Source organism: Pecten maximus, chromosome 17 (assembly GCF_902652985.1).
Source record: "Pecten maximus chromosome 17, xPecMax1.1, whole genome shotgun sequence".
In the NCBI taxonomy this organism is placed as follows: domain Eukaryota; kingdom Metazoa; phylum Mollusca; class Bivalvia; order Pectinida; family Pectinidae; genus Pecten; species Pecten maximus.
The window spans coordinates 14,119,936-14,145,820 of NC_047031.1; the positions used below are offsets into that span (position 1 = coordinate 14,119,936).

The 25,885-nt window shown below is 36.2% G+C and overlaps 1 protein-coding gene across 2 annotated transcripts in view; it reads right to left on the reverse strand.

Annotated features, from left to right (window-relative positions):
* LOC117314922 (mucin-2-like) overlaps positions 1 to 22,487 on the reverse strand; it is a 60,711-nt gene extending 38,224 nt beyond the window's left edge. The window contains exon 1 of one of the 2 annotated variants that reach the window (XM_033869020.1): positions 21,798 to 22,487. In XM_033869020.1, the coding sequence (XP_033724911.1) occupies positions 21,798 to 21,900 (103 nt within the window). In that variant the 5' untranslated portion in view covers positions 21,901 to 22,487. The remainder of the gene's footprint in view (positions 1 to 21,797) is intronic. The other variant, XM_033869021.1, reaches the window with a different exon arrangement.
* Positions 22,488 to 25,885: the final 3,398 nt, after the last annotated feature.

The following is a 25,885-nucleotide window of genomic DNA, read 5'->3' on the forward strand; positions in this document are numbered from 1 at the left end:
CACAACCATACGTGTTTCTGGCCGCGTGTGCATCATAAGCTTCATGGTATCACAAGGGACAAAAACCGAACATACCTAAGCCTCCAAAACAGTTACTTCACCACACATACATCTCGCAAACAGAGGAGGCCGACCTCAAATAACGATAAACTGTTGTAGGACGTTAAAAATTAAAAAAAAATAAAACAAAAAAAAAAACGCAATTTTATCAAACGCACAAAGGAGACTGTCCTTCAATGACCGTAGCTGACTCTTCTCTTTAGTCTGCTCAAATTTATCAAGTTATATAAGATATGAAAATGAAAAAAGATTAACACCATAAACCGTTATATACACAGGATAAAGTCTCTAATAAACAATAAATGTTGTTCGTTGTTTTTATTTGGTGTCGGAGAAATATATGATTTATGGAGGAAATTTCTCGCGCAAAACTTTCGGTAGTAAATTAGTTTTTTTAAGGCGAGTGGTAGTCAGAAAACGTATTAGTCTATCAAAATAAAATACATTTCCGGTGCATATATATATATATAACACACGCGAAACTTCACGCAGAAAATTGATGCACTCCGTTTTTTTTCGGGTTTTTGGCAGACACTTACAGAGAAACAAACAACATTTTTTGCATTTTCTCAACATTAGGTATAATATCTGACCACCATACCGACAGGACGTATTAATTTTAAGAAATATCATGTCTACAAAAAATGTTTTCACAAAATTAACATATTTACTCTGTATATAATTAATCGTTATGACGTAATTTATTCAACGAACGATAGCAGAAATAATTCCTAGGCCATCGTATTTAGATGTGTGTTAAGTTTCATCGAATCAAGTGATATATTCTGAGAGTGTTTTTGTATATTGTAAACTTGTACCTGGTATTTTATACTGCTCCATGTTTTATGTCTATTTCATTGTAATCGTGTAATTGTAAATGTATGATGGAAGAATGCTCAAATAACTGGTAATAACTTTTGGCCAATTACTTGTTCAAATGAAACATGTTCAAAGGTAAATAGTTCCTAGAATAACAGGCTTCCAACAAGGACGGAATACTAGACCGATAAAAACGTTTCACTGGAATGCTGTCCTATTCGTTTAAACAAATTGTCTTATTCCCATCCCCCTTTTGTCTAAATAAATCATGAAATTTTAGATAAATAAACACTTCATCCTGATTGTGACAGGACTGAGAATTACTCGGTCTGATAATGTATTCTGTCAGGTCGCGCTGATCGTCACACTGACATCCGGGTAACTTCATGGGATTTGGGCGTACTTGATTTGCGGTCAGTCTGTTTATGATTCTTTAAAAAAAATTTAATGTATGGTCATGTCCATCGTGACTGCTAAATTTAGCTGGTTTGTGTTTTCGAATCCTTAAACATCAATACGGTAAATAGAGCTCATACGGGCCAACTGGATGTTGTGTAATCATTCGGTAATCCAACGGAAAATCTATATAGCTTGAGATGTCAACACAATTCCTTCTATATTATTCCGCAATGTAATTATGAAAAGTTAAAATTTTGATTTGTTAAACTTTAAAACAGACAACAGATGACTATATACTATAAACAGGTTTTAGTACTGTTATTATTTTTTTAAATTCTGATATCTTAGAAATGAACACCAAACATATGATGTCAGTATATATAGTACCGCTTGGTGTTAACCTAACGTAATGCTAGCAGATATCGAGGTCAAACAATTAGCCTTTATCAATGATTAATAGACCAAGTTTGTACGGAATCTGTCTGGCACATAACCCTTACTTACTAATTCGCGTCGACGCACAGCGATAATAGACTTACACAAGTCATTTTACTGACATAAGTTATTACTTTAAATAACTTTGGCAATCTGAATAAACGTTTTGATAAGGAGAAGGAGAAGTAATTTTCTCGTAATGAATTACATGGACTTTTATGGGAAGAAAAAGGAATTTACGAGCATTGCATACTTTTGTGACGTGGGATTTTTAATGGTGTAAACTGAGTTACGTTATCGTGCATGTCACACCGGAGAAGGTATTTGGAGACCATGTACATGTATAACAGATGATTCCATCAAATTTACTAGCTGATTCAGTTCTAATGCTTAGAAAGTGTCGGCGATGAAAAAACAAAAACAAAGACACCGACAAAAACAACAACATCTTCACCTTCAATGTACAGTGTAACATTTTATACAGTGACATCACATATTAACATTATTTTTTTTAAGTTTTCAATAATGGCGACCCATATATGTATTGCTATATGCTCATCACATACAAGTACCCTACTTTATATGATTCCTTATCGGAGTAGCCTTTCCCCCGTACATAGATGATATATATGATCAGACAACCGCAGACAAACTATTTACATAATATGACACGGTTTCTCAAGCATTTACAATCCGCTCGTAACGGACTTGACACTCCGTACGTCTGTGGGAAGCCTAACCCATACATTCACGATACTGTCCACACCTGTCCGAGACGTATATGGTCAGACTCACATGCTCCACATCTGACGCAAGAAAGCATTCCAACCTTAACTGGCTCGTGATTTATGAGTTATACATACCATTAAGATACATCCGGGTCCAGAGGGCCAAGCCTCATCAGATATTTGGGAGCTGAATAGTTTTTTTAAAGCATCTTATATTTTACATTATTTTTTGTTCGATTAAGTAAACTCATTTGTATCCGGACATTTCTTCTTGTTCAAACATCAAGTGGAAAGTTGCCAAAGCTAACAAGGCTTTTAGATATGAGATAAACATACCTGCGATTCATTATGTGTTATGCATGATTTGTTAACTTAAACTCCTTAAAGTGTTCATTTTGATAGTATAGGTGATATGTAAATCTATCTACCTATATCCGTATATGACGTCACTTGAATCTATCTAACTTATGACGTCATAAACGTACTAGCTGTTCTGCACCGTTCTGTGTTTCGTTCCGTTTTCCGTTCCGTGTTTTCAAATATCTGCTTCATAAGTGGTGTATGAAAGATGATGGAAGTTTACAAAGAGCGGTTAAGTCTTCTATATCATTTCTCAAGGTCAACTTTTTTATATATGACAAACGTGTCACGTTGTCACATTCTTATTAAAAAACTATATATACCTACACGCTTAGATCTGCAGTCAATCAGTTCACAATAAATGCATTAATTAAACATGATTTTATTAATTTATGTTGTGGTATTAAATAAACACCACGAAATAAATCAAAGTGGAAATACAAATTTGAATAAATATAATTATTCAATTTGAGTTATCCGTTGAACAGGGATCTAACAAACAAAAAAGAGAAATTAAATTAGACAGAGAATATGGTCTTATGATATACGATAAAACACGCTGAATACTCGCAAGGTACCAAGGTGTTTCGTCTTTAAATTAAAATTTAAGGCGTACGTATATTTCAAATTGTAGGACATCTTAAATACTATTGCAAAGATAAAAAAAAAAACAAAGATTTGTCGAATGTATTGAAGTATAAATCTCAATATTGTTTTCGAATCATGTAGAAAGCGAGAAGATGGTCATGATCAAAACACAGGGATTGACACAATTTCTCAACCCATGAGTGAACAGTTCACACATATATATAATACGTATATGTATAATTATGGGTTGGGTATTTATGTTAAGTCCCTATGATTAAGTATATAATACATAAATATATACATATGTCCATCATAATTCTAAAACTATTTAATCATTTTTTGAGAGACTTGTCAATGTTCAAGAGCGCCATGGGAAGTATTTGTCTGTTTAGAGATTTCCTTAACAGCGAAGGTCACAACCTTGACAGACTTCAATGACGGGTCGGGGAAGAATCCCCAAGGAAGACAAAAAGGTTTTGATAAATGACTTAGGGAAGATATTTCCTTGTAGATATTGTATATTTATATCTGATGAATGAAATCGTCCTTCCTTTTTTTATCATTTTTGCACGTGATATATTTGGAAATAAGGAAGTCTTCACGTCACGTTTACTGCCCTGCCCCAGTTTCCAATTTTCGGATATTCCGGTTTTCTAAAACACGTGTGCCGTATGCTACAAAATCTCTAAAATGGAATAACTTCTCATTTTCATGCGGATGGCTGGTTCAGTTGATCACGTTTTTTCAATCGTGGACATGCATTTTATTAATAGATAATAAATCTGTTTGAAGCCCAATGATAACGAGATCGATTATTTACTCTTTCTACCACAATACCCTGTGTTATTCAACTCTCAGACCATCAGTTAATCATTACAGCTGTTGATTAACAATCTGTTTATACCACACGTGCTATAAACTCTGTACGCATTTTGATTGGCTAACACGGTGAACTTTGACCCATGCTGCAATTGTTATTGACGTCATCAATAATCTAATGACGTCACATCACCGGGTCCCGGACGTCACCGGTACACTTTATTTGCATACGCGAAATTATTCTTGGCCACGTTTCCCTTTGATTCAAGCCGATATTATTGTGGTAGAAACAGGTCACACGACTCGAAATTGTTGGATATGGAATTTATTTCACACGAGTAAGTTATTTTTTAAAAGTTGCAAAAAACACTCGCTAAAGCTCGTGTCTTTTGTAACTTTTAAAAAATAACTTACTCGTGTGAAATAAATTCCATATCCAACAACCACTCGTTGTGTAACCTCTATATATTCCACACCTATCGCCAAAAATTGCGGAGCAAATCTCGGACATAACTCTATAACTAACGAATGACTAATGATTAATAGATATTTTATCAAGATTTTCAATATTCTAATTGATATATGTATCGATATTTCGTTTGCCCAAGTAATTGTAATTAATGTATACAAGTTGTGTTATGTTTATATTAACAGTTTTTGATGAATTGTATTATTATCTTGATTTCCCCGCCGGTATGGTACGGTCCGGTATGAATATTTCATGAATTGCGGGTTACCATTGTATATTACACACAACAGTAAATGGAGATGTGACATATGTGTCACTCACGTGTGTCACTCATTACTAAATCAGACTGAGAAATGTACGTGTACAACACTCAAATCTCATTCCACAGATGTGTGACCGATTTAACTGGGTCAGACGTGATTGGTAACTTGTAAATATTGGTAACCAAAAACTACAACGGCTACAGCCGTGATTTGATGACCTCGGTAGATATAAAGGAGTGTCGATAACACATTAATTATCCACACATAGCTTGTCAATGCTGCGTGCAAATACTTAATATTTCAATAGCGACGACTCTTTATATTTTGGGTGGCGCAGTGGATAGCGGATTCGGTGCCTTTCAAATAGCCGGCCGGGGCTCGATTTTCAGATTAGACGTAAAAAGGAGCATGACAATTATCGGCCAGGCTGCTTGGGTTTTCCCGTGTATTCCGGATTTCTCTCGTATAAAAACCTCTTATTTCTTCCATCCGAAATAACTTTATATGAATACAAATACAATAGTTTGCAGGCACCTGTGCACGTAAACAATAAACAGCGTTGGTGTTTTTCGACGCCTCTAAAGCAGAAATTAAAACGAGTTTTGCATGGAATGCGATAAAGTTTAATTAGTATTCTTGACAGTGATAAAACTAGCAGGGAAATTATAAAAACCATACCCGCCAAACAAGATACGGAAATTAAAAATGTTCAGCGAGTATTCAATAAAAACAGTCCACACATCTGACATAAAGAGAGTAAAAACTAACAGAATAATTTCAGTGTTCAGATAACATTACCATACCTCCCACGGTTATACACAACGCATGCATCTAATTCAGTCTGACTGACGGAAGGTCCGGTGACGTCACAGAACAGACCTGTTTTATCATCTAAAACGACATCGTACGATAGCACTGAGGCAACTAATGAGGAACCCGTCAAGAATCGAGATTTTCTCGCTGGGAATTTTAGAAACATTATCAAACCCAAAACTGATTGATCCATTTTGATATCTTTTTTATCTTAATTATTTGATTCATTTTTACTCTCCTATTTTCCATACACGTGTCCTACAGTAGGACCCTGTGTAACTATTTCGTTGTGATGGGTCTCGTGATTTCGATGATAACAAGACGTCATTGTACATCGGTGTAATATAAAGGTCATATATCGTTCAGTAGGTAACGCACCCGGGAGGACTGATTATGAACAGACCCGTATTTATTACACCACCCTGACGCATACCCCACTCAAAGTTTAATTTATTAATTAAGTGTCTGTGAAATGCATATGTCTGAATATCAGTCGGAGTTGGGAGCGTTTGTTGAACAACAACAAAAACAGGTTCATTGACACTCCAGGAAATGAAATCCTATCGACCGACAACTGATTATCGAAACGCGAATAGAAATTCCGTGAGAAAGTACAATACGGCAGTTACAATAATGTGGTGTGTGATTATTGAACGTTTGCCTGTGTCAAGTTTCATTTTCAAATAAATGACCGAGAAGTTAAAATGATATACAATGTACTTATACATACTATGTACATCCTTAGACTTAGGTTTAGGCCCGACCCCCTGCATACTTATTTTGATTTATTAAAGTGCTGCTCAATTCTGACAGTTTTATTTCACATCACACTAAATCTTCACAGATCTCGTAACGTTCGGTCAAACTTCATTTCTCAACGACTTTTTTGTTATCAAAACTATCTTTCCAAAACCAAACATTGCTCTTTCAGCGTTTTTGTCCCTTCTTCTTCTTTTTTTTTTCTTCTTCTTTTTTTTCTTCCTTAATCCCATACATCTATTTTATCTCACATATACACCTAAACATCACACGTTTCACCGATATCAGATTTTGATGAGATCGAGCCCCATAGAGTGAATATGTTCTTATCTATATATTTGATGATTAAAAGTTTAATTTTCACATCAATATTATTTCGGTAAGCAATTTATCTATCTTCTAAAATAAAACTAACTTTTTTCCATACATCACCGGATTATTTGACGAAGATTAATGTGGACTCTCGTTCTATCCTTATATACCCCTTTTAAATGTATATTAAAATTGGTTGAAATGAAAAATGAATCTTTCTACATAAGGCAGGTCTACCCAGTAAATGTTGTATAGATGTTACCATACCCTTCCTTGGTGTATCAACATACCTGTGTATCTACGGTTAATTCAAAGAGATTTATGGTGTACACTTTAGTAAGACACTCTAAAAAGGTGCATTATTAGATTTTCACGAAATACGACACCATCTTTTATAAGACCTACACGTGTTAACAGGTAAAGTTCGCGTCCATGAAATCTATATCACAGGATAATACATTATAAATCTATATCAAGGTATAATACATTATAAATCTATATCACAGGATAATACATTATAAATCTATATCACAGGATAATACATTATAAATCTATATCACAGGATAATACATTATCAATTGTAATGAGATCGGTGCACAGTGTTATCTATGTCGAACTGTTAGTACTGGTGTTGACTAGGACAAGACATGTCACAATTATACCCTGACGCACAGGGACCTGATAATCTGTACAGCCTATATATATATAGTGAGCAATTTATTGTCCATTAAATGTCTAGAATATTCTATACACGCGAAAAGACACATTAAAATAACCCTGCAAGAAATCTCAGATCCCCGTGCACTGACGATTATGTAGGTTTTTTCAATGCTGTACATAGTGATTATTGAATATTTGTGACACAACTCGGGAGGGTCGGGATGTCTGCGTGAGGGCCTGGGTGTCTGCGTGAGGGGTCGGGATATTTGCGTGAGGGATCAGGACTGAAACATTTGTTTATTTTGTTTAACGTCATATTAACAGCCAGGGCCATTTAAGGACGTGCCAGGTTTTGGAGGTGGAGGAAAGCTGTAGTACACAGAGAAATCTCGATAATCTCGAGAATGAACAAGAGTTATGAGTGGGAACCAGTTACAAAATCTGGATGATATACAATATAAAAGTCATTTTTCAGTTGATAATTGTCCTGTGCGATATCTCTCGCAGAAATAATTAAGTTCAGGGGTTCAGTGCATTGATCTTCACAGCTTAGTTTTAAAACTTGACTGCAAATAGATGTTTGTGTTTGTGGATAAAAAAAAACAGAAAATAAAAAAGCAAGAGTGCGTTCGAACCGAAACATTTTTACAGTGATATTAGGAGAGTTTGGTTCAGAGTATATGTAATGTAATCTATAATTAGCAGCAGTGTATATCTGACGAGGAGTTTAAAAATATCATTTCACGAACAGTTATTGTATTATTTTATGCAAGCGTGCATATAGTAGTATTTATTTCCTGTACTTTTTGGCAGCTCAAGACAGGCCCTTTCTCATTAGACAAACGTTTCACTTATATTTGGCAACGTTACAGGTAGAGGTGTGTTAAATGATTGTATTACAACTCCCAGGAGTGTTTTTCATGAATGGGACATTTTTGAAGACCCCGTGTCTGTATTCAGACAGCTGTCGCTATCAACTCAATCAAATATGAAAGAAACGACTACTTATTGTTTAAAAATAGCAAACAAAAGTACACGACGACCTGGCCAGATTTACGTAAAAGGAAGAGTTATTCCGATGATACTCTCTCGCCTGATGACAGGCTCTAATAGTAGTTCCGAAGATGAATCGTTCAATTTGCTGACAGATAAGGTTATGAGAACCCACATGAACTATTTGGAACATTGTTGTTCTCTGTGACAAGGTCATGAAAAATTAAAGTTCGTTTGAACTTTTGAAAATCTCTCGCATGAGAATGTTAAAATTGGGAAACGCAAACAGTGAATCGAACGTTTTTAAAATGTAAAATGATAATTAAGATTTCGTTTTATCAGAGACTTGTACGTCTCTGGTTTTATCACATGCAATATGTTAACAGATGTTTAACTTATCATTTATACCAAATCTCCAACAATAAATAGCTGTCGACTTTAAATTCAAAATAATGCAAACAAAAGTACATTAGAAATTCTGGTAAAGCTTATTAAAAAAAATGACAGGTATGTTTATGCTATAAATCATAATTCAGTTTCACGTATATTTGGGACGGTGTTGTATTCAAAACAGATGTCAATTTCAATAGATCCGTCATGCTAATGTGTTTGAATTATTCATCTGATACACAAATAAAATGTGTTTGTAATGTCTTCTTTTAAGATACAGCCTAATAAAAATGCATAGATTATGTAAATATACACAGGTTTGTTAAATTAAGCCTAACGTTAGCGCTTCCGGTTTTGAAATCCATGGCCTGCCTCCGATTTGTTTTCAAGATGTACGTCCGAATTTTATTAGTTCATACATACCAGTGACTTAACAAACCTATAGTTTGATTCACACCTGTATCCTGTGACGAAAATCTAACAATAGACATGTTAAGGTATATAATTATCTATACAAAAACGTACATACTGGATATCAACAGCGATCTGGGGTAAGCAAGCCTTTGCCACTGGGTCACCATGGGGCGTCCTCGGTTCACCGAGTGGCGGGGCACTGGGTCGAAATGGGTGTATTTGGGCCAGGTTACGGTTTGTCAGCTAACTAACCATTTAGACTTCACGCCCCGGAGGACAACAAATCTCGCCGTTATAACATTAGCAATGCCTCGCCCTTTAAATTCCTTAATCTTCTAAACTGGTTATGTGACAAAACGGATCTATAAATAGACACCTCTCCTACCCTCTGTCTCATAACGTCTGTTGGAAGGGTGTGGCGAATCCTTTACGGGTTTAACCTAAATTGAAGTAGTTTAAATGTAATCCTTTTTACAGGAACAGTAATCTTTTATACAGCAGGTGAACAACCTTGATATTCGTATAAATTAAACACCAAAAATACAAACGTGTATGCGTGTATATAGGAAAACTTTCAATAATGTGATATATTAATGTTGCTATTTCCTTGCGTTTTCAATAAGACAGCGAGATAAATGTAAAATATATTGAAATATACAGATCCAGGTCTTCAGTGGTATTTATTGGAAACTGTAACATTAGAGGTAAAGGCACTTGGCGCTAGATTTGCATTCGTTTTAAATCTTCCCGGATCCAAATGTTCGCTTAAAATGTTAATGATTTTAATATATTATATTCGAAATCAAATATTTCCCTAGTATCAATCTTTTCCATTATCGTGCCAATCTCTCTGCGTTTTTATGGTTATTTTCATTTTATATATTTTTACCCGCATTGAAACTTATTACGAGAAAACAGGGTTGGGTTGAAGGGGGCGAGGATGAAGAGCAGTAGTATTTATAGATTTTCATGACCCACCTAAATGACAGAAAATGTCCGATATGTTGGAAATCAAATTATAGGTATATCGAGAATGATTTAATTTGGTATTACGTCGTGTTAACACATTATAAGGTAAGTTATAACACTCCTGGATATAGAAAGTTAAAATTCCAAACATGTGTCGTAATACTCCATTATATGGCCATTTGAGTGGGTAGTATTAAAATGCTATCATATAGGTACATAGGATGGTCAGTTATGTTATCAAATACAATCACTGACCACTTCGTGTGTATATTTATAATCTATACACGAACACTTGACCGCCATACCTGTCCTGTCTAGTGTACTGTGTAAATATTTCCAGTCTTAAATCTCTTATTCAACCAGCCTCATAGTATTTGTATATTAGACAACATAACTGCTGACTTCGTTCTGTATAATCCATGATAGCATTACACAGTTAAACATAATCTTAAGTGAAAGCACACAATCCAAAGGAATTTTAAACGATTCTCTTTCACAAATATATATATTTACAATGTATGTTCACGAGTGCGTATGTAAACAATTATATACACTTGTACATTTGTTTAATGACTAGATTTTTTGTATTTTATTTTATCTTTGCACTTATCCTTTCGAATCGATATACCCTTAGCCAAAAGAAATCATTAAACTCGTATCGCCTTTGTTGTCTTCGTGACAAAAGCACGAGCCACGGAATATTTCAAGCACATTGCCACGAGCCGAGAACTGAACAAATACTACATGTAATAATTCAACGTCATAAATATTTCACGGCAATGCAGTGTGGACAGTCTCCGAGGAGTATGGATGTCATCTGGTAAATGAGAGTCTGTCGAGGGCAATACGATATTTATGACAAGTGCTGAACTATCATTAACAGTTTATTTATCTGGGCCGAGACTAGCCGTGGTTGTATTGTAAATGGGGAGGTATTATTAGACAACAGTTACATCTGAAAAAGATCATGAGAACAAAACAAGCCATGACAAGGAAACTGATGGGGAAGACGAATCACAAACAAAAGCGAAAAGAAGAAGGTCGCAGCGGCAACGAGAAAAAGAAGTATGGAGAACATGACATTATAGGACGTCGACATGACGTAACAGCAGGCCAAGGGTAATAGCTTAAAGCAATCCATGCCATGTATGTAGACACGAGAATATCAAAACACAAGCAGTGATACTTTGTTGTAGATAATGTTGTTTACAAATGTAACACGAGAAGCAACATCCGCGGCTTTATCATTGAGACCAGGAAAGAGGAACAAAAAGGATTTTAAAAAACGGGAAGGAACCGTGTACAATTGGCCTACATTTCTGCAAGGAATACTTCCCTAAGTTTTTTGGAATAACATGGGAAACCTGTCGTGGTTTTACTGAATAAAAGAAACTTAGAATGTCATAACAATGCTGAAAAGACATCGTGTTGAATACAGATCTAGACCTGTCATTACGAACTGCATTGAGAGGACGACAGTAGCCTTGAGAGGACGACAGTAGCCTTGAGAGGACGACAGTAGCCTTGAGAGGACGACAGTAGCCTTGAGAGGACAATAGTAGCCTTGAGAGGACGACAGTAGCCTTGAGAGGACGACAGTAGCCTTGAGAGGACAATAGTAGCCTTGAGAGGACGACAGTAGCCTTGAGAGGACGACAGTAGCCTTGAGAGGACGACAGTAGCCTTGAGAGGACAATAGTAGCCTTGAGAGGACGACAGTAGCCTTGAGAGGACGACAGTAGCCTTGAGAGGACGACAGTAGCCTTGAGAGGACAATAGTAGCCTTGAGAGGACGACAGTAGCCTTGAGAGGACGACAGTAGCCTTGAGAGGACGACAGTAGCCTTGAGAGGACGACAGTAGCCTTGATAGGACAATAGTAGCTTCAGTCTTATTCTGTAGACCATGATTTACCAACTGAAGACTGACCGGTACCTTTAGTTGTAGGTCAGTGGTAAGTGGTACTATATATTAGAGAGGGGATGCATCCTATCACAGGATACCTACCAGAAATCGGTCGGATATTTTTCAAACGAAGTGGAGGTGGTGGGGGTCCAAGTCCTTTAAGATTTTCGTGAAAGATAAAATACATGATTTTTGTGTCCATCAATATAACCGAGAAGGATATATAGCATTAGTATCACACACACTATTGTACATGGACTTTGATGGGTATAGATCTCAGTATCAACACTTCTCCTTTCATCTATATATAGACAGAGATTTGGAACACTGATTTGTGATTTGTAAAGAGAATTTTTGTCAGTTTTTTTTATAAAGAAGCTTGCACTTCAAGCGAAACGTCCTGCTGATCGCATCTTTGCAATGTGTTGAAATCAGAAGAAAACACACAAGCTCGTATTTCTGTTCCTTTTCTTCAAAATGCTTAAATAGGAACGTTTTAAACATCCAACAAAAGCAAATACCTATCATTCAATCAACTTATAAATAAACCTGTATTATTTCGGTGCCGTCGCTTCAGATACTGACACAGCTAACTATTTTCCGGTGTGTTCGTTACAGATGATGACAATATCGCGAGATGGTACGGACATCCGGTAGTAATTTGATGACATGAATTACAAGAGGACACGGCTGCTGACAGTTGACAGTGTTAATACATATGTTTTGTTACGTATGATGAAAGGCAACTCAACCTCTACATATTTGTAACGTAATGTACATCCCATCATATACAGACACAGGGGCACGCGGATGTCGACAAGGAGGCCCAAATCACAAAACGTTATAGTGACAATATCCCATCATACACAGTCACGGGGGCACGAGAATATGGACAAGACAGGCCCAAATCACTACACTTTATAGTGACAATATCCCAACAAACACATGGGATGAAGACAAGGCACTACACGTTATAGTGACAAAATCCAATCATACACAGACACAGGGGCACGAGAATATGGACAAGGAGGCCCAAATCACTACACTTTGTGGTGACAATATCCCAACAAACACAGACACATGGGATGAAGACAAGGCACTACACGTTATAGTGACAATATTACAGGCACCAGGACACGAGGATGTGGATACGTGTATGTGTAATTGTGTAGTTTTACTTGTTCGCTGTAAGGCAGACGAAATTACAAAGCAAATTATTAGTTTTAAGGAACGTCTGTCGTCAAAATAATATTCTGACAACTCGGCTTCGGTGATACTAACGCGAATTAAGAAGCAATTATCTTTAATTATATAAACTAATAACAACGAACATGCGTGTTAGTAAGTCTGTGTTCCCAAACCGGGATTCATGTGATTGATATATAGACAGCCGAAAAAATAAAATCACCAAATGAATCCATGAGATGGCGGTCGGTGAACATTATTGAAAGATTGCCTTTATGCCTGTCAGTTTCAATGGCAATTCACTTGTTCTCGTTTCAAGAAAGTGACATTACTTTGGAATTGACGATCGCGTATTAAGTTAGCCCGAGTTTCCTCTGGCGCTGATACACCAGATATGGTGTCAGGGTCAGAGGAAACTCGGGCTAACATTAAGTGTACGTGTCTGTATGCTTTGATTTTACTTACTACACGTGTATGCAGCTTATTATCAATACACAGAAAAAAATATTTGTGGTCAGACACAGCCACGACAACATTGACAGCCGAATGTGACTCGCGATCTCTTCATTTTTGTTCTACTAATATGATGTGTCCATCATACGTTGGAAACAATGGCTACGACGTGTGACTTAATGGCAGATTGATGACCAGTGGTCAGTTTTAAGGTCAAAACAGATCGACATATTTACATGAAAGGCCACGCTGTAGGTCAGGTGTGCACATTTCGGACAGACAGGGTGTATCTGTTGTACGGTCAAAGCTTCCTATTCGAACACGCCTAGATCGATCAGTCTATCTGAAGTTTACGACGTTCACACGCGTCGTGCCCAGAGGCGATATACTTAGTGTTTTAATGGACATGATAACGTTTGTATTCATCAGGTGATGAATGGTTCGACTGTTGTGACAATATGTTATAATACATTGATTGTCTATGTTGTCGATTGATCGACAAAAAATGACATAAATATATATAATGTTTATTGTTATTTATCGACAGGAACAAACAACAATAAAATTCAGTCGGGCATTCTAGTCAAGGAATCGCCATTATTATACCAAACAGTCCGTTTCCCAGTTGACCATAGATTGTTGACAGGACGTTAAACAATACCAAAACCAATAATTTCCTGGTTTATCTGCAGCTCAATACTTCACAGAGCGTTGAGCAAGAAACTGTAGCCATTTCATGGCAGAATCGAAGTCACACGAAATTGTACAGAGAAAGAGGGCTGAGGTAGGGTTTGTATTTAGAGACTTCTTGACATTCCTCGACCAAGATCGATCACCATCAAATCGATACTGCCACTTCCCGACGGATTATATAACAGTATTACGGTGGCATTCTTATTGGGTTTTAATACACAATGTATCAGGCCATTATAGTCAATGCTCAGGGACTTGTAAACAGACTGGGGGTCGGGAATGTGTACCGCGTCACCACGGATCCGTGAGGTTCAGTTCACGGTGCTCTGAACGTTGCACTCATAGCAGTGTATTAGGTATTAGTAAAATATAGACAGGCATTGGGTTCGGATTTTGTGTCAGTCCCCTGTGTTAAATTGCGAAAAATCTGTCCTTACCGAAATAAGTCAATCGATATGTAGTAATGAATTAATTATTAGTTGTTCATTTACGACTAGATAAGGATAAAACTGGCCACGTCATCAAAATAATATTGAAAATAAGTTCCTTATAATATACCTTCGGAAACCCACGAGACTCTGCCTTGTCGTTTGTGACACCAAGAGCGTTGTGTCCTAGGTTTCCGGTTATAAAGTTATATATTACAGATTGTGAGTCCAATTCATCAGAGTTTGTCGTAAATGTTTCTAGCTACTTCCGTTGACTATCAGTGTCCTATAAGAACCTATAGCTTTTTAGGTTTGTCCCACCTGGGGATAGTTTACCACCTGGAGGCGCGTGTACTTATCAGCTCATTAGGTTTGCACGCGACAGGTACGCTAATGATCTAACCAGACAGATTTCAATCTGTGCCTACAGTGACATTTAAAGCTGGTGCATGTTAACTAAAATTAGAAAAATATGAAAGCACTTTATGTTGTTGTTACAAAATACAGAAAATGTAATGCATAATAATTTTGTTAGTTTTATATCTGTATCGCATAGCAAACATGTCCCACCAATAAGCCCATGTAGTTTATAATTATCGCAAGACACAGCGTGATAACATATATGTGACGTCATAAACATATGTCGTCACATGATTAAATACCGTGCGAGTTGAGATCAGCTTTCCTTACAGAAAAATAAGATCAATATGTTCGCTTTTGACAGATTTCAAATGTAAACTGCCTCCATAGAGTTAAGATACGTCAACTTCGTCTAAGTTCGCCAGAGTTCGGGATGAGGGCAAATCAGACATATTTAGGTCATTCCGGTACACCGAAGATAATTATTCAATTGAATTCCAAGTCTTGCCGGAAATTACCGGTATGTTATGATTATATTAAATACTCTAAATAAGGATTCCGGCAGAATGACGTAAATCTATCCGACTACTTCATATCAAGGTAACGTCACTTCATGATAATTCAAATGATGTCGTGTCAACTTTTAAAACGACAAAATTACATTTTCTAATTAGATATAATCCATTTGTCTCACAACTGCACACTTGACGAAAACCATAAAATAATAGTTAATTATGCCATGAAAATGTCTTTGTCAGCAAATAATACCAATATTAGCATAAGTGCAAACTTCATTATACGTAACCAGTAAACTTTGTGTGTAGAATTATCGTAAACTCTCACCGAAAGTTGAAATTAACTTCAGATAATCCGCGCATAAGACAGGTTAATTGACAATTAAGAAAATTAATTACGAAAAAAATTATTTTAATACAGTAAATCTGATGTGGTAAAACGTCACCTTGAAGACAGAGCCCGGCGAAGACAGCTTATTACTCATTATAAATGTATTCAGGTGATTTATGTCATCTATTTATTTCAAAAGTAGTTAATTTTAACTAATGAGGCAAATATTATATTAAAAATTCAATCAGGAAAAATGATTTCCCCATAATTGCGTATTTATATATATTTTTTTGCATTTGTTTAATTTGAAAAGTCGAATTATTGATAAATAGTTAAGTGTGTACTGAAGTCAGTTAAACTGACTGTACTTTACACAATTAAACTTAACATGTGATGTTTCTTATGATAAGCAGTGAATATCTATAAATCTAGTCTAAGAAAAACGTTTTAATGTTTTTCAGCAAAGATGGCTGTGCTTTTAACGTTTTCTCTTTCCACATTAAAAAAAAATAGTGTGGGAAAAGTATTTTGATATTTCCAGTTAAGTTGACCAGGCTTCTTTTTCTTTCCACACACAATGCATGATGCACTTAATGCACACATATATATATATATGTTGCTTGTATTATGTAAATCACAAAGTGATGACAGGTCCATGACAAAGTATGAAGTGAATTATTAAGGCATATTGTGTTGGAAGTCTCGGTGCCAATTAAACAAAGCAACTATCCAATGTACACGTGGATATGTAGTGTACGTAAAATTCTCAATACGAACATCCAGGTGTGTTTTGTATTGTAAGATATACCGGTAGTATAATTGATATATGAATAAACTCACAGGAATGTACATTTTACCTGAGTGACGTCATAAAGCAATATGTTTAAATAGTTCACAATGCATGTCGAAATATTTCAAAAACGTCCATTCATTTCGATTTCCGGATTTCAACGTGATGTCACACAAATAAAAGTTCATAACTGAATAACATACAGGAAGTAAGAACGACCGGTAAGTTGTTATCAAAGGAGGACGAGCCAGATAAACCATGAACGCCAACTCACTGTCGTTCATATCGTATATACTCATCGTTTTCGTTCACTTTATAGAATATCACAATAATTTATCAAATTCGCCGTTAAGATCACAGGGACTTGCCACGAATTCCACATCCCCGGTATATATGTTCTGAAATATTCACTCAGAAATATTCACTCCGAGGTATTCACTCTGAAATATTCATGCACATCTAGATGTAATGGTATACATCTATATAGACTGGGGGTTGGGAGCTCGTGTCAAACCCCTGTGGTTGAGTCCAAATAAGTACATTTTGCAGGTATCTTTGTTTATGAATAGAACAATGAAATTTCAGCAAGGACCAGTGGTATCCAATGTTACAATTATGACGTCGACAATTAGGCAATGGTATTCATTAAAAATGAACGACCTTCAGACTCTGAGGTCGCATTAATATTAAAATGAATGACTTAATTGTTCCTTTATACCATCTGACTGGGTGGGAGGAATCAAGGTTGTGGTCTCATACACTCGTTATTACCTAGACGTGGTAGTATAGACAACCATCATGTCAATCGATTTTCCTATGCTATGCCACTCTGTGTTTGAAGAAATTTAATTGGAAATTCTTCTAAGCATGCATATAGAGTCTTACAACATATAGTGTCTTACAGTATATAGTGTCTTACAGTACATACTGTCATAGTGTCTTACAGCATACAGTGTCTTACAGCATACAGTGTCTTACAGTATATAGTGTCTTACAGTATTGTGTTGTTATAACTTGTTTCGCAAATGTTGTAAAATAAATCATGTCAATGCTCTTGTAATAAATTTGATTTTATATAATTGTTTTTAATTACTCCGGCTATATATCTTACTTGTGCGTTTTGTATTTATACATATTTATGTCTTAAAACAACACACCAAAGATTAGCATGGCTGTGACGTATGCGTTGGAGCATGTAGGTAATGACTTATTTACCCTTTAAATACCGATCGTGTGTGCAGCGATCGAAATCTAATTTGCATACAAATACAAGGAACGGCAGAACGTGTAGATACCCGCCAAATCCAGAATGGAATTTTACGTCTTGTCCAAAAATATAATTCTCTATGATTTGTCAGCTTTATTAAGCTAAATTCATATCTAAACATATGCATTTTAATGTAACATATCTTCTGTTTCTGAAAACTCTCCTCTTTATCAATAAATACTTAATAAAATTTATATCATACGTAAATTGCTTATTACAGATTTCACATAACTTTGAAAAATTACCGAATTCCGTTTCATGTTTGGTCGGCGCTATGCTTGAACTACTTTTAGGAATTATTTACAATATAAATCCGCCGACCATGGGTGGACTGACTACCTATATTTTTATAATAAAGATTAACAAGACACGTCACTAATCCATATGGATTATGACTATACATACCGAAAATGATTAACCTGTATTTCTAATACGACTCTTTATAAACTTATTTTGACACAGGAATGTTTTCGCCGGTTCCACGCCCTTGTTATAAATACGTAACACCCACATATTCCAAGACCTCACCCTGTGACAAACCTCTGAAATCTAATACAGATCCCTCAACTCACACCCACCCAAGAAACACGAGGGTGTAGTCTACCCTCCCCTCCCCTCCCACACCCACGAAACACGAGGGAAAACAAACCGTGCCCTGTCTATAATGCAGTTTACCCTCCCTACCCAAACCTACAAAGCAAAAGGAACGCGTTGATCGCGAGTGTGGTTGTGAAATATCTAATTTATATTGTCGGATAAAAAAACAATCGTATATGCTTTAACTCTAAATTACAGATATGTATTGTCGGAAGATACATTGTTATGTGTGACGCGGTATTAATTATTTATACATCAGAATATGATATACGAAGTCACTCGGTGCTAACGGCTGTTATATATAAGTGTATAGTGTTACTCTGTCTCGGTACGGCACGTCCAAACGTATACTATAAAACTCAGGCGGTGATCTGACGTCAAAATTGTGTAATTATGAATCATACACACAGCTTAGATAGTGTATCTGAATACAGTTATTAATGGAATTTCAGAGAAAATGAAAACAAAAGTTGAACAATAAGTGGTAGATTTGACTACTGTATTGTATCAATGTATAGATAATCTAGGTCATAGTAAGTCAGGTAGTTTTTATTAAACTGATCTTCTCACATCTCTGTATGTAACCCCCTCCCCCCAATGACGTCTCATACTTTAAACCTCTTCCAAAACTGTTTCTCCACCCCATCCTCATCCCAACTTTACTTCACCTCTCAGTGTTTGATATATACATATATATCTTAATTTTATCAATTTTTGGAATGTGCTATTTCACAATATTGAAGTTTTTAGAAATATTACCCTGTTCCGGAGTATGGGACATTCGGAGTATTAAACATTCGGACTATAGGACCGTCAGATTCTAAGGCAGTGCAAGTTCTACAACATAACCCCTATACAGACCTCTTGGTTAGCTCGGAGTACGGTCGACTTGTATATCGTAATTAATGCAATGTCAGAGACACGCTACAGTGATTTTGAAACTTTTTACGCAGTTTTTTTAATGAAATAGGTGATAAATAGCTGACGATACATCTTTAAAGGTACGGACTATCATTACAGGTGAGAATTGTAGCAGGTGTGATAAAATTAAACGTAGTCATTTCAAATACGATGTTTAAACCATTAAAAACATTATCATAGATTTTAGATAATTAGGCTTTTATAATCATGGATAGATTTATGTTTAATCCTTTAAATATGCTTCAATCCTTTATTTACACAAAAATGTATCATTTTTTTTATCAAAAAGATCAAGGATTTGAGATGGCGCCGTGTATTATACATGTGGACGTGCTTACTCAAGTATGGACACGTGGTTGGTATACTTAGAGAGGAATTTCAGCACGTGGCAATGAAAGCTACACTCTATATTACTATTCAATATCAGAGTATATCTATTGGTATTTATTGACTTATACTGGGGAGGTCAATGTAAGACCATCAATCGGTCTACTGGGGGGGGGGGGGGGGGGGGGGGGGGGGGGGGCTACTGTACATCTGCCCCCCTCCTCCAGGTTGCCCCCCCCCCCCTCCTCCAGGTTGCCCCCCCTCCTCCAGGCTGTTTTCACTCCCACCCAACCCCCTTCTGCCCCCCCTCCCGGCTCACTCCCCTATATTCATCCTCCTCATCTCACTCAATCTCCTCGTTTTTCGATCGTTTCGCTCCTAAATCCACCCCCTCCTCCATCTCCACCCCAACCTTATAATACAATGATGAGGCCCGGGGAGTGAGGTCGGGGGTTGAGAAGTCACAAACGACAGTCATATCTATGTCACGTGTGCCGAGGACTTGTATCGTAGTTTACTATTGACGAATGGGACATCAAACGTCGCGCCCTTAATGACGTGAAGTCCCCCCTGGGACGATCAACAGTAGGACCCTGTACCGTTACCTAGGAACGTCAAGGTGAAATAACAAATAGAGACATTGGCAGATATGTATTCACAGTCCATTAACAATATCCTCGTGATCATTGTTATGATAACAATAGATTCTAAATATTTTAATCTCTGTCCCTGTTCAATATTCAATATTTATTTAGCCTGTAGATTTGCTGTGCCTTTTTGGTCTTTTCAATAAATTCCGGACCCCCCAGGTCAGCTTCTGTATCCATCTCCGCAGTTGATGTAGGTGAACACGTGTCTATGTTATCCCTAGACGACCACGTGGGGGTGTTCTATGGGGATTCCCCGTCATGCGTCATAAGTTAAAGAAGTTTTCTTATATAATAATTATATCTATGAATCAGTGTCTTCTGTCTGTGCCGAAGTCAGTAATTAATGTCGGACGGCGGTCACCTTTTTACACTTATACACTGACCAATGTCCACTCCGATCACTAGAAGAGTTCCTCATATAAACTCATCGATCATTAACATAATGGTAATGGTGTGTTCGTTTTATGGACAAACTGAGAAAACTGCCGATAAAAGAAAATGTTTCCACCAAATTATCTAGCCAACTTTTTCGTGTTAGAAAAAGGTCTTCGTTGTAAGACTTTTAAGAAACGACCTATCGGTGACATTACGAGGCCCAACACGCCCTAAACGGCATCATACACGGCCCCGCCTAGTGACGGGACGGTCAGTCAGTCGTTCTGTACAGGTGGTCGTTATATGCGGGATTTGATCTGCATCATACCTTAATAAATTACGACTACAAATTACCAAACACTCTTTGGAAAACAAACACCATATCCAAAGCATGGTCAACTTAACACGTGTGATACGATATTATCTGTAGAGATTGGTCGTAACAAAACTGTATATGGGTGCAGATTATTATTTTGTCATCCGAGTTAGACGCAAGCAGAAATAATCTATTGGTGGGAAACAAAAAGGGACATCGACAAGACTTTCGTCTCTCCGTTTGTTATGATATTCATATTTTAGTTGACCGTCAATTTTTAGAGTCTACGGTTGAGTTGGCCGTTGTTTTGTGAGCTTACAACTAACTTGAAAGTCAACTTTTGAGTCCACGGTTAAGTTGACCGATATTCTGGTTGTGTCAGGAATTGCTGACGTTATTACAAATAAAATAGACAGAAAAATCGTTGAGACTTACCTGAAACCGTCACGGGTAGTAGTAATGCTAGTATGATCGCTGGCAGTAAACACGAAGCCATCGATTTTATCCAGGTAGCAGAAAATCCCTTCAATTTGGCCATTGTGTCTGAACAGTTAACGAAATCCCGAATGAATATCACACACAATTTTTCGTCTCCCGGTGAAAAAATTACAATTTTTAAATAATTCAAACGGTAATATTTCGAAGGCGACAGGTGACGTATAGTCAACAGGTGAGATACGCTTATTACAGGTGTTTGATTGCGCCCAGGTGATAATTGATCCAATATAGATTTGTAAATACCACAGAGTAAAGTCTTCGTTGATATTGTCACAATTTTCTAATTACAAAAACCCATCAGGCATATATTTCCAAGTTGGTATGTTAACTTAGCTCGCGAGTCCTATTATAACCGGCGTACTGATGTCATGCCCACCTCATTGACAAGAACACCTTGTCACAGGTAGCGATCTCTACCTATTGCCGAAAAACTAACCACACGTGTTTTTATATACAGGTAAGTCCAGGTAGAACTCGCCCCCGTGCGTAACACACCCGAAAAAAAACTGTCGTCTGCTCCTGGCCGTATTACATGTGCGAGTGATACTGTTGCCCGTACCTGAGTGTCAGCGAATACCTGCTCAGGTGAGCTTACCACACCGATAGATATACATGGAATATTGGCCGTATACGACAGTCAGACTATTCCTCGTTAGCGGTGCGACAAACAGCGTGGTATTGTCAACTGTGAAAAGGCAGGTAGCACAATGGAATCGTCCATTTAAAGGGGAGGGCGGGTGATGTAGTACATGCTCATTGGAAACAATAGACGAAATTATATTGTGTATGTCCTGTTGACACTTGTAGTGGCATAAGCTGTTTATATATAGTTAGATATATGCTATCATATTCTATGTAAGATCTTACGATTTACGCACCCTAATTTAATCTTTTACGGTAAGTCCTCAGGCGTTTTGAAGAGCTGGCTTATAATGAGAGTTCATTATCAACTTCCTCATTTCGGAAATCCGTGTTGAATATTTTACATTGCTACTTTATCGACCGTTGACATCTGCCACATCAGTTTATTTGCTTCAACTTAAGAAAAAGTATCTTAAATCCGAAATATTAAAACGTTATCTTATATAAGCCCATGGTTTTACAAATGTTCCGACTCTAAATAAAAAAAAACTTGATTTGACTTGCTACGTTTAGATAAGCCAGTGTCTCCGACAATGAGTAATTATGATAGATTAAAAACAAAAAAAGCTGTTGGGTATATTTTAACAATGACAAAAATTAATATTTAACGTTGTTACCGCCCTCCAAAGTTTTAGCCTCTCTGATCAATTCAATTCATAATTCAATTCACAACTCAATTCAATTCAAAGTTCAATTCACATTTGAATTCACAATTCAATTCAAAGTTCAATTCACAATTCAATTTTCACTTCAATTTTCAATTCAATTCAATTCAATTCGATTCCAATCAATGCAAATATGTATTGCACAATTTTAATTATGTATGCATAATTTGATGACAATCTTATCTAGCGGTCATTATCGGGGTGTTATTATCATTTTCTCATTAGTTGGTGTTAGTAGATCAATTACAATACCGCGATGCTATTTTATGTTTGCGACAAGAAGTGTATAGGCTGTCGACGCCATAAGATTAACTTCCTAACATACATTGTTGTGTTTCATTGTTCCATCACACATTGCTGTGTTTCATTGTTCCATTATACATTGTTGTGTATCATTGTTCCATTACACATTGTTGTGTTTCATTGTTCCATGACACATTGTTGTGTTTCATTGTTCCATTACACATTGTTGTGTTTCATTGTTCCATTACACATTGTTGTGTATCATTGTTCCATTACACATTGTTGTGTTTCATTGTTCCATTACACATTGTTGTTTCATTGTTCCATTACACATTGTTGTTTCATTGTTCCATTACACATTGTTGTGTTTCATTGTTATACACTTAATTATGTCATGTTAAATTATCTAATCACGGATTTGATATTATCTCAGATGAACCCCATTCATTCTGAAGTTGGAGTTCAACTGATTTGATTAAAATGTCACAATGTAGAGTACATTTACTTTTTATTAACTGTATCTTTACCATTATAAAGAGAAACGATTCACCGATTTTCAAGTAATTTGTAATTGTTGTAAAGACAAAAAATATTCACAATTTTCAATTGATTTTGTGACCATTATCAAGGTAAAACATTCAATGTGTTTCAAGTGATTTGTAATTACAATGTATCGTGAAGACAAAAACATTCAATGTGTTTCAAGTGATTTGTAATTACAATGTATCGTGAAGACAAAAACATTCAATGTGTTTCAAGTGATTTGTAATTACAATGTATCGTGAAGACAAAAACATTCAATGTGTTTCAAGTGATTTGTAATTACAATGTATCGTGAAGACAAAAACATTCAATGTGTGTCAAGTGATTTGTAATTACAATGTATCGTGAAGACAAAAACATTCAATGTGTGTCAAGTGATTTGTAATTACAATGTATCGTGAAGACAAAAACATTCAATGTGTTTCAAGTGATTTGTAATTACAATGTATCGTGAAGACAAAAACATTCAATGTGTTTCAAGTGATTTGTAATTACAATGTATCGTGAAGACAAAAACATTCAATGTGTTTCAAGTGATTTGTAATTACAATGTATCGTGAAGACAAAAACATTCAATGTGTTTCACGTGATTTGTAATTACAATGTATCGTGAAGACAAAAACATTCAATGTGTTTCACGTGATTTGTAATTACAATGTATCGTGACCACAAAAACATTCGAAATCTTAAACTGATTTGCGACCATCAAACTTGAAAACAGTTACCGTAAGTTATGTTTATGGAAATGCACAATAGGTACTGATATTATTGTCGGACCTGCCTTCAAATTTTCACGTTTTTTATTGATAAGTGAAAACACTGATAAAATATCAGTTTTAATTATCAGTATGGTATCGTATGACGATAAGGACGGCCAGACTACATATCACTTACTCTGTACTAGGACTTGTTTGTAGGTCGATATGGAATGTGATGCTGTTGTTGTTTACATTATAAAATAAACAATAATAAATTGTGAATCCGTATATCGATCAATCGACTTGAAATCATCGCGATATATTGCCTACAATAATTTTCATTTTATTTGATATTTATTCATGAATGTACAGGAACTAATATAAAGCCATTAATTACACATGAAATATTTATATTATACAATGTATTGATATTGATATCGATATATCGATCTACCGACTTTAAATTATCGCGATATATTGATTACTTTCAATGGCAAACGCTGAATCGATATATCGATCTATCGACTTGAAATTATCGCGACAAACATGTATTGATTATACTTGATGATGATTTATCAACAATGCTTCTAATATCCTCAACTTTTAGTGATATTAAATTTACTTCCGTTCAGGATTTTCAAAGTTCCCTTCACGGTACTATTTAAAAGGAACAGTGAGCTGTTTAAATCATGACATGCATAGCTTTAGATTATATCATGGGCAAACAAATTGATAATCGTATTTATTTTTTTCTTGTCCATCAAGTTTATATCCAGTCTATCTGATGTAAAGCTGGGGTTGGAACATTTCAGGTAGAAAATTGTGCTAAAATACAGGTCGATGTTAGTATACATTGATAAATGAATATAGGTATTTATCGTATGTACACGTTTACATAGGTAAATGGCGCAGTGATTACAATTCTTTTTCGTGTAATACATGAACGAGTTTTCTGTAAGAGTAGTTTTCTAAGTTGGCTATGTCCCAGATACGGCGTACGCCAAGGTGCTGTATTTGGGCCCTACATATATAATTATTTGAGTTAGCACCTAGTGCCAAATTACACTTGATTTTATAAACATTAATTAAGTTGTGGAAAAACAAAATCCGCTAGTGTTTTTTGTTGGGGTCACATTCCCTCTCATCCTTCGGTAATCTCCATATCCTAAACTAACTTAACTTGGACTCTTCGCTCCCCGCCAACCCCCTCCCCCACCCCATCCATACTCCCCCC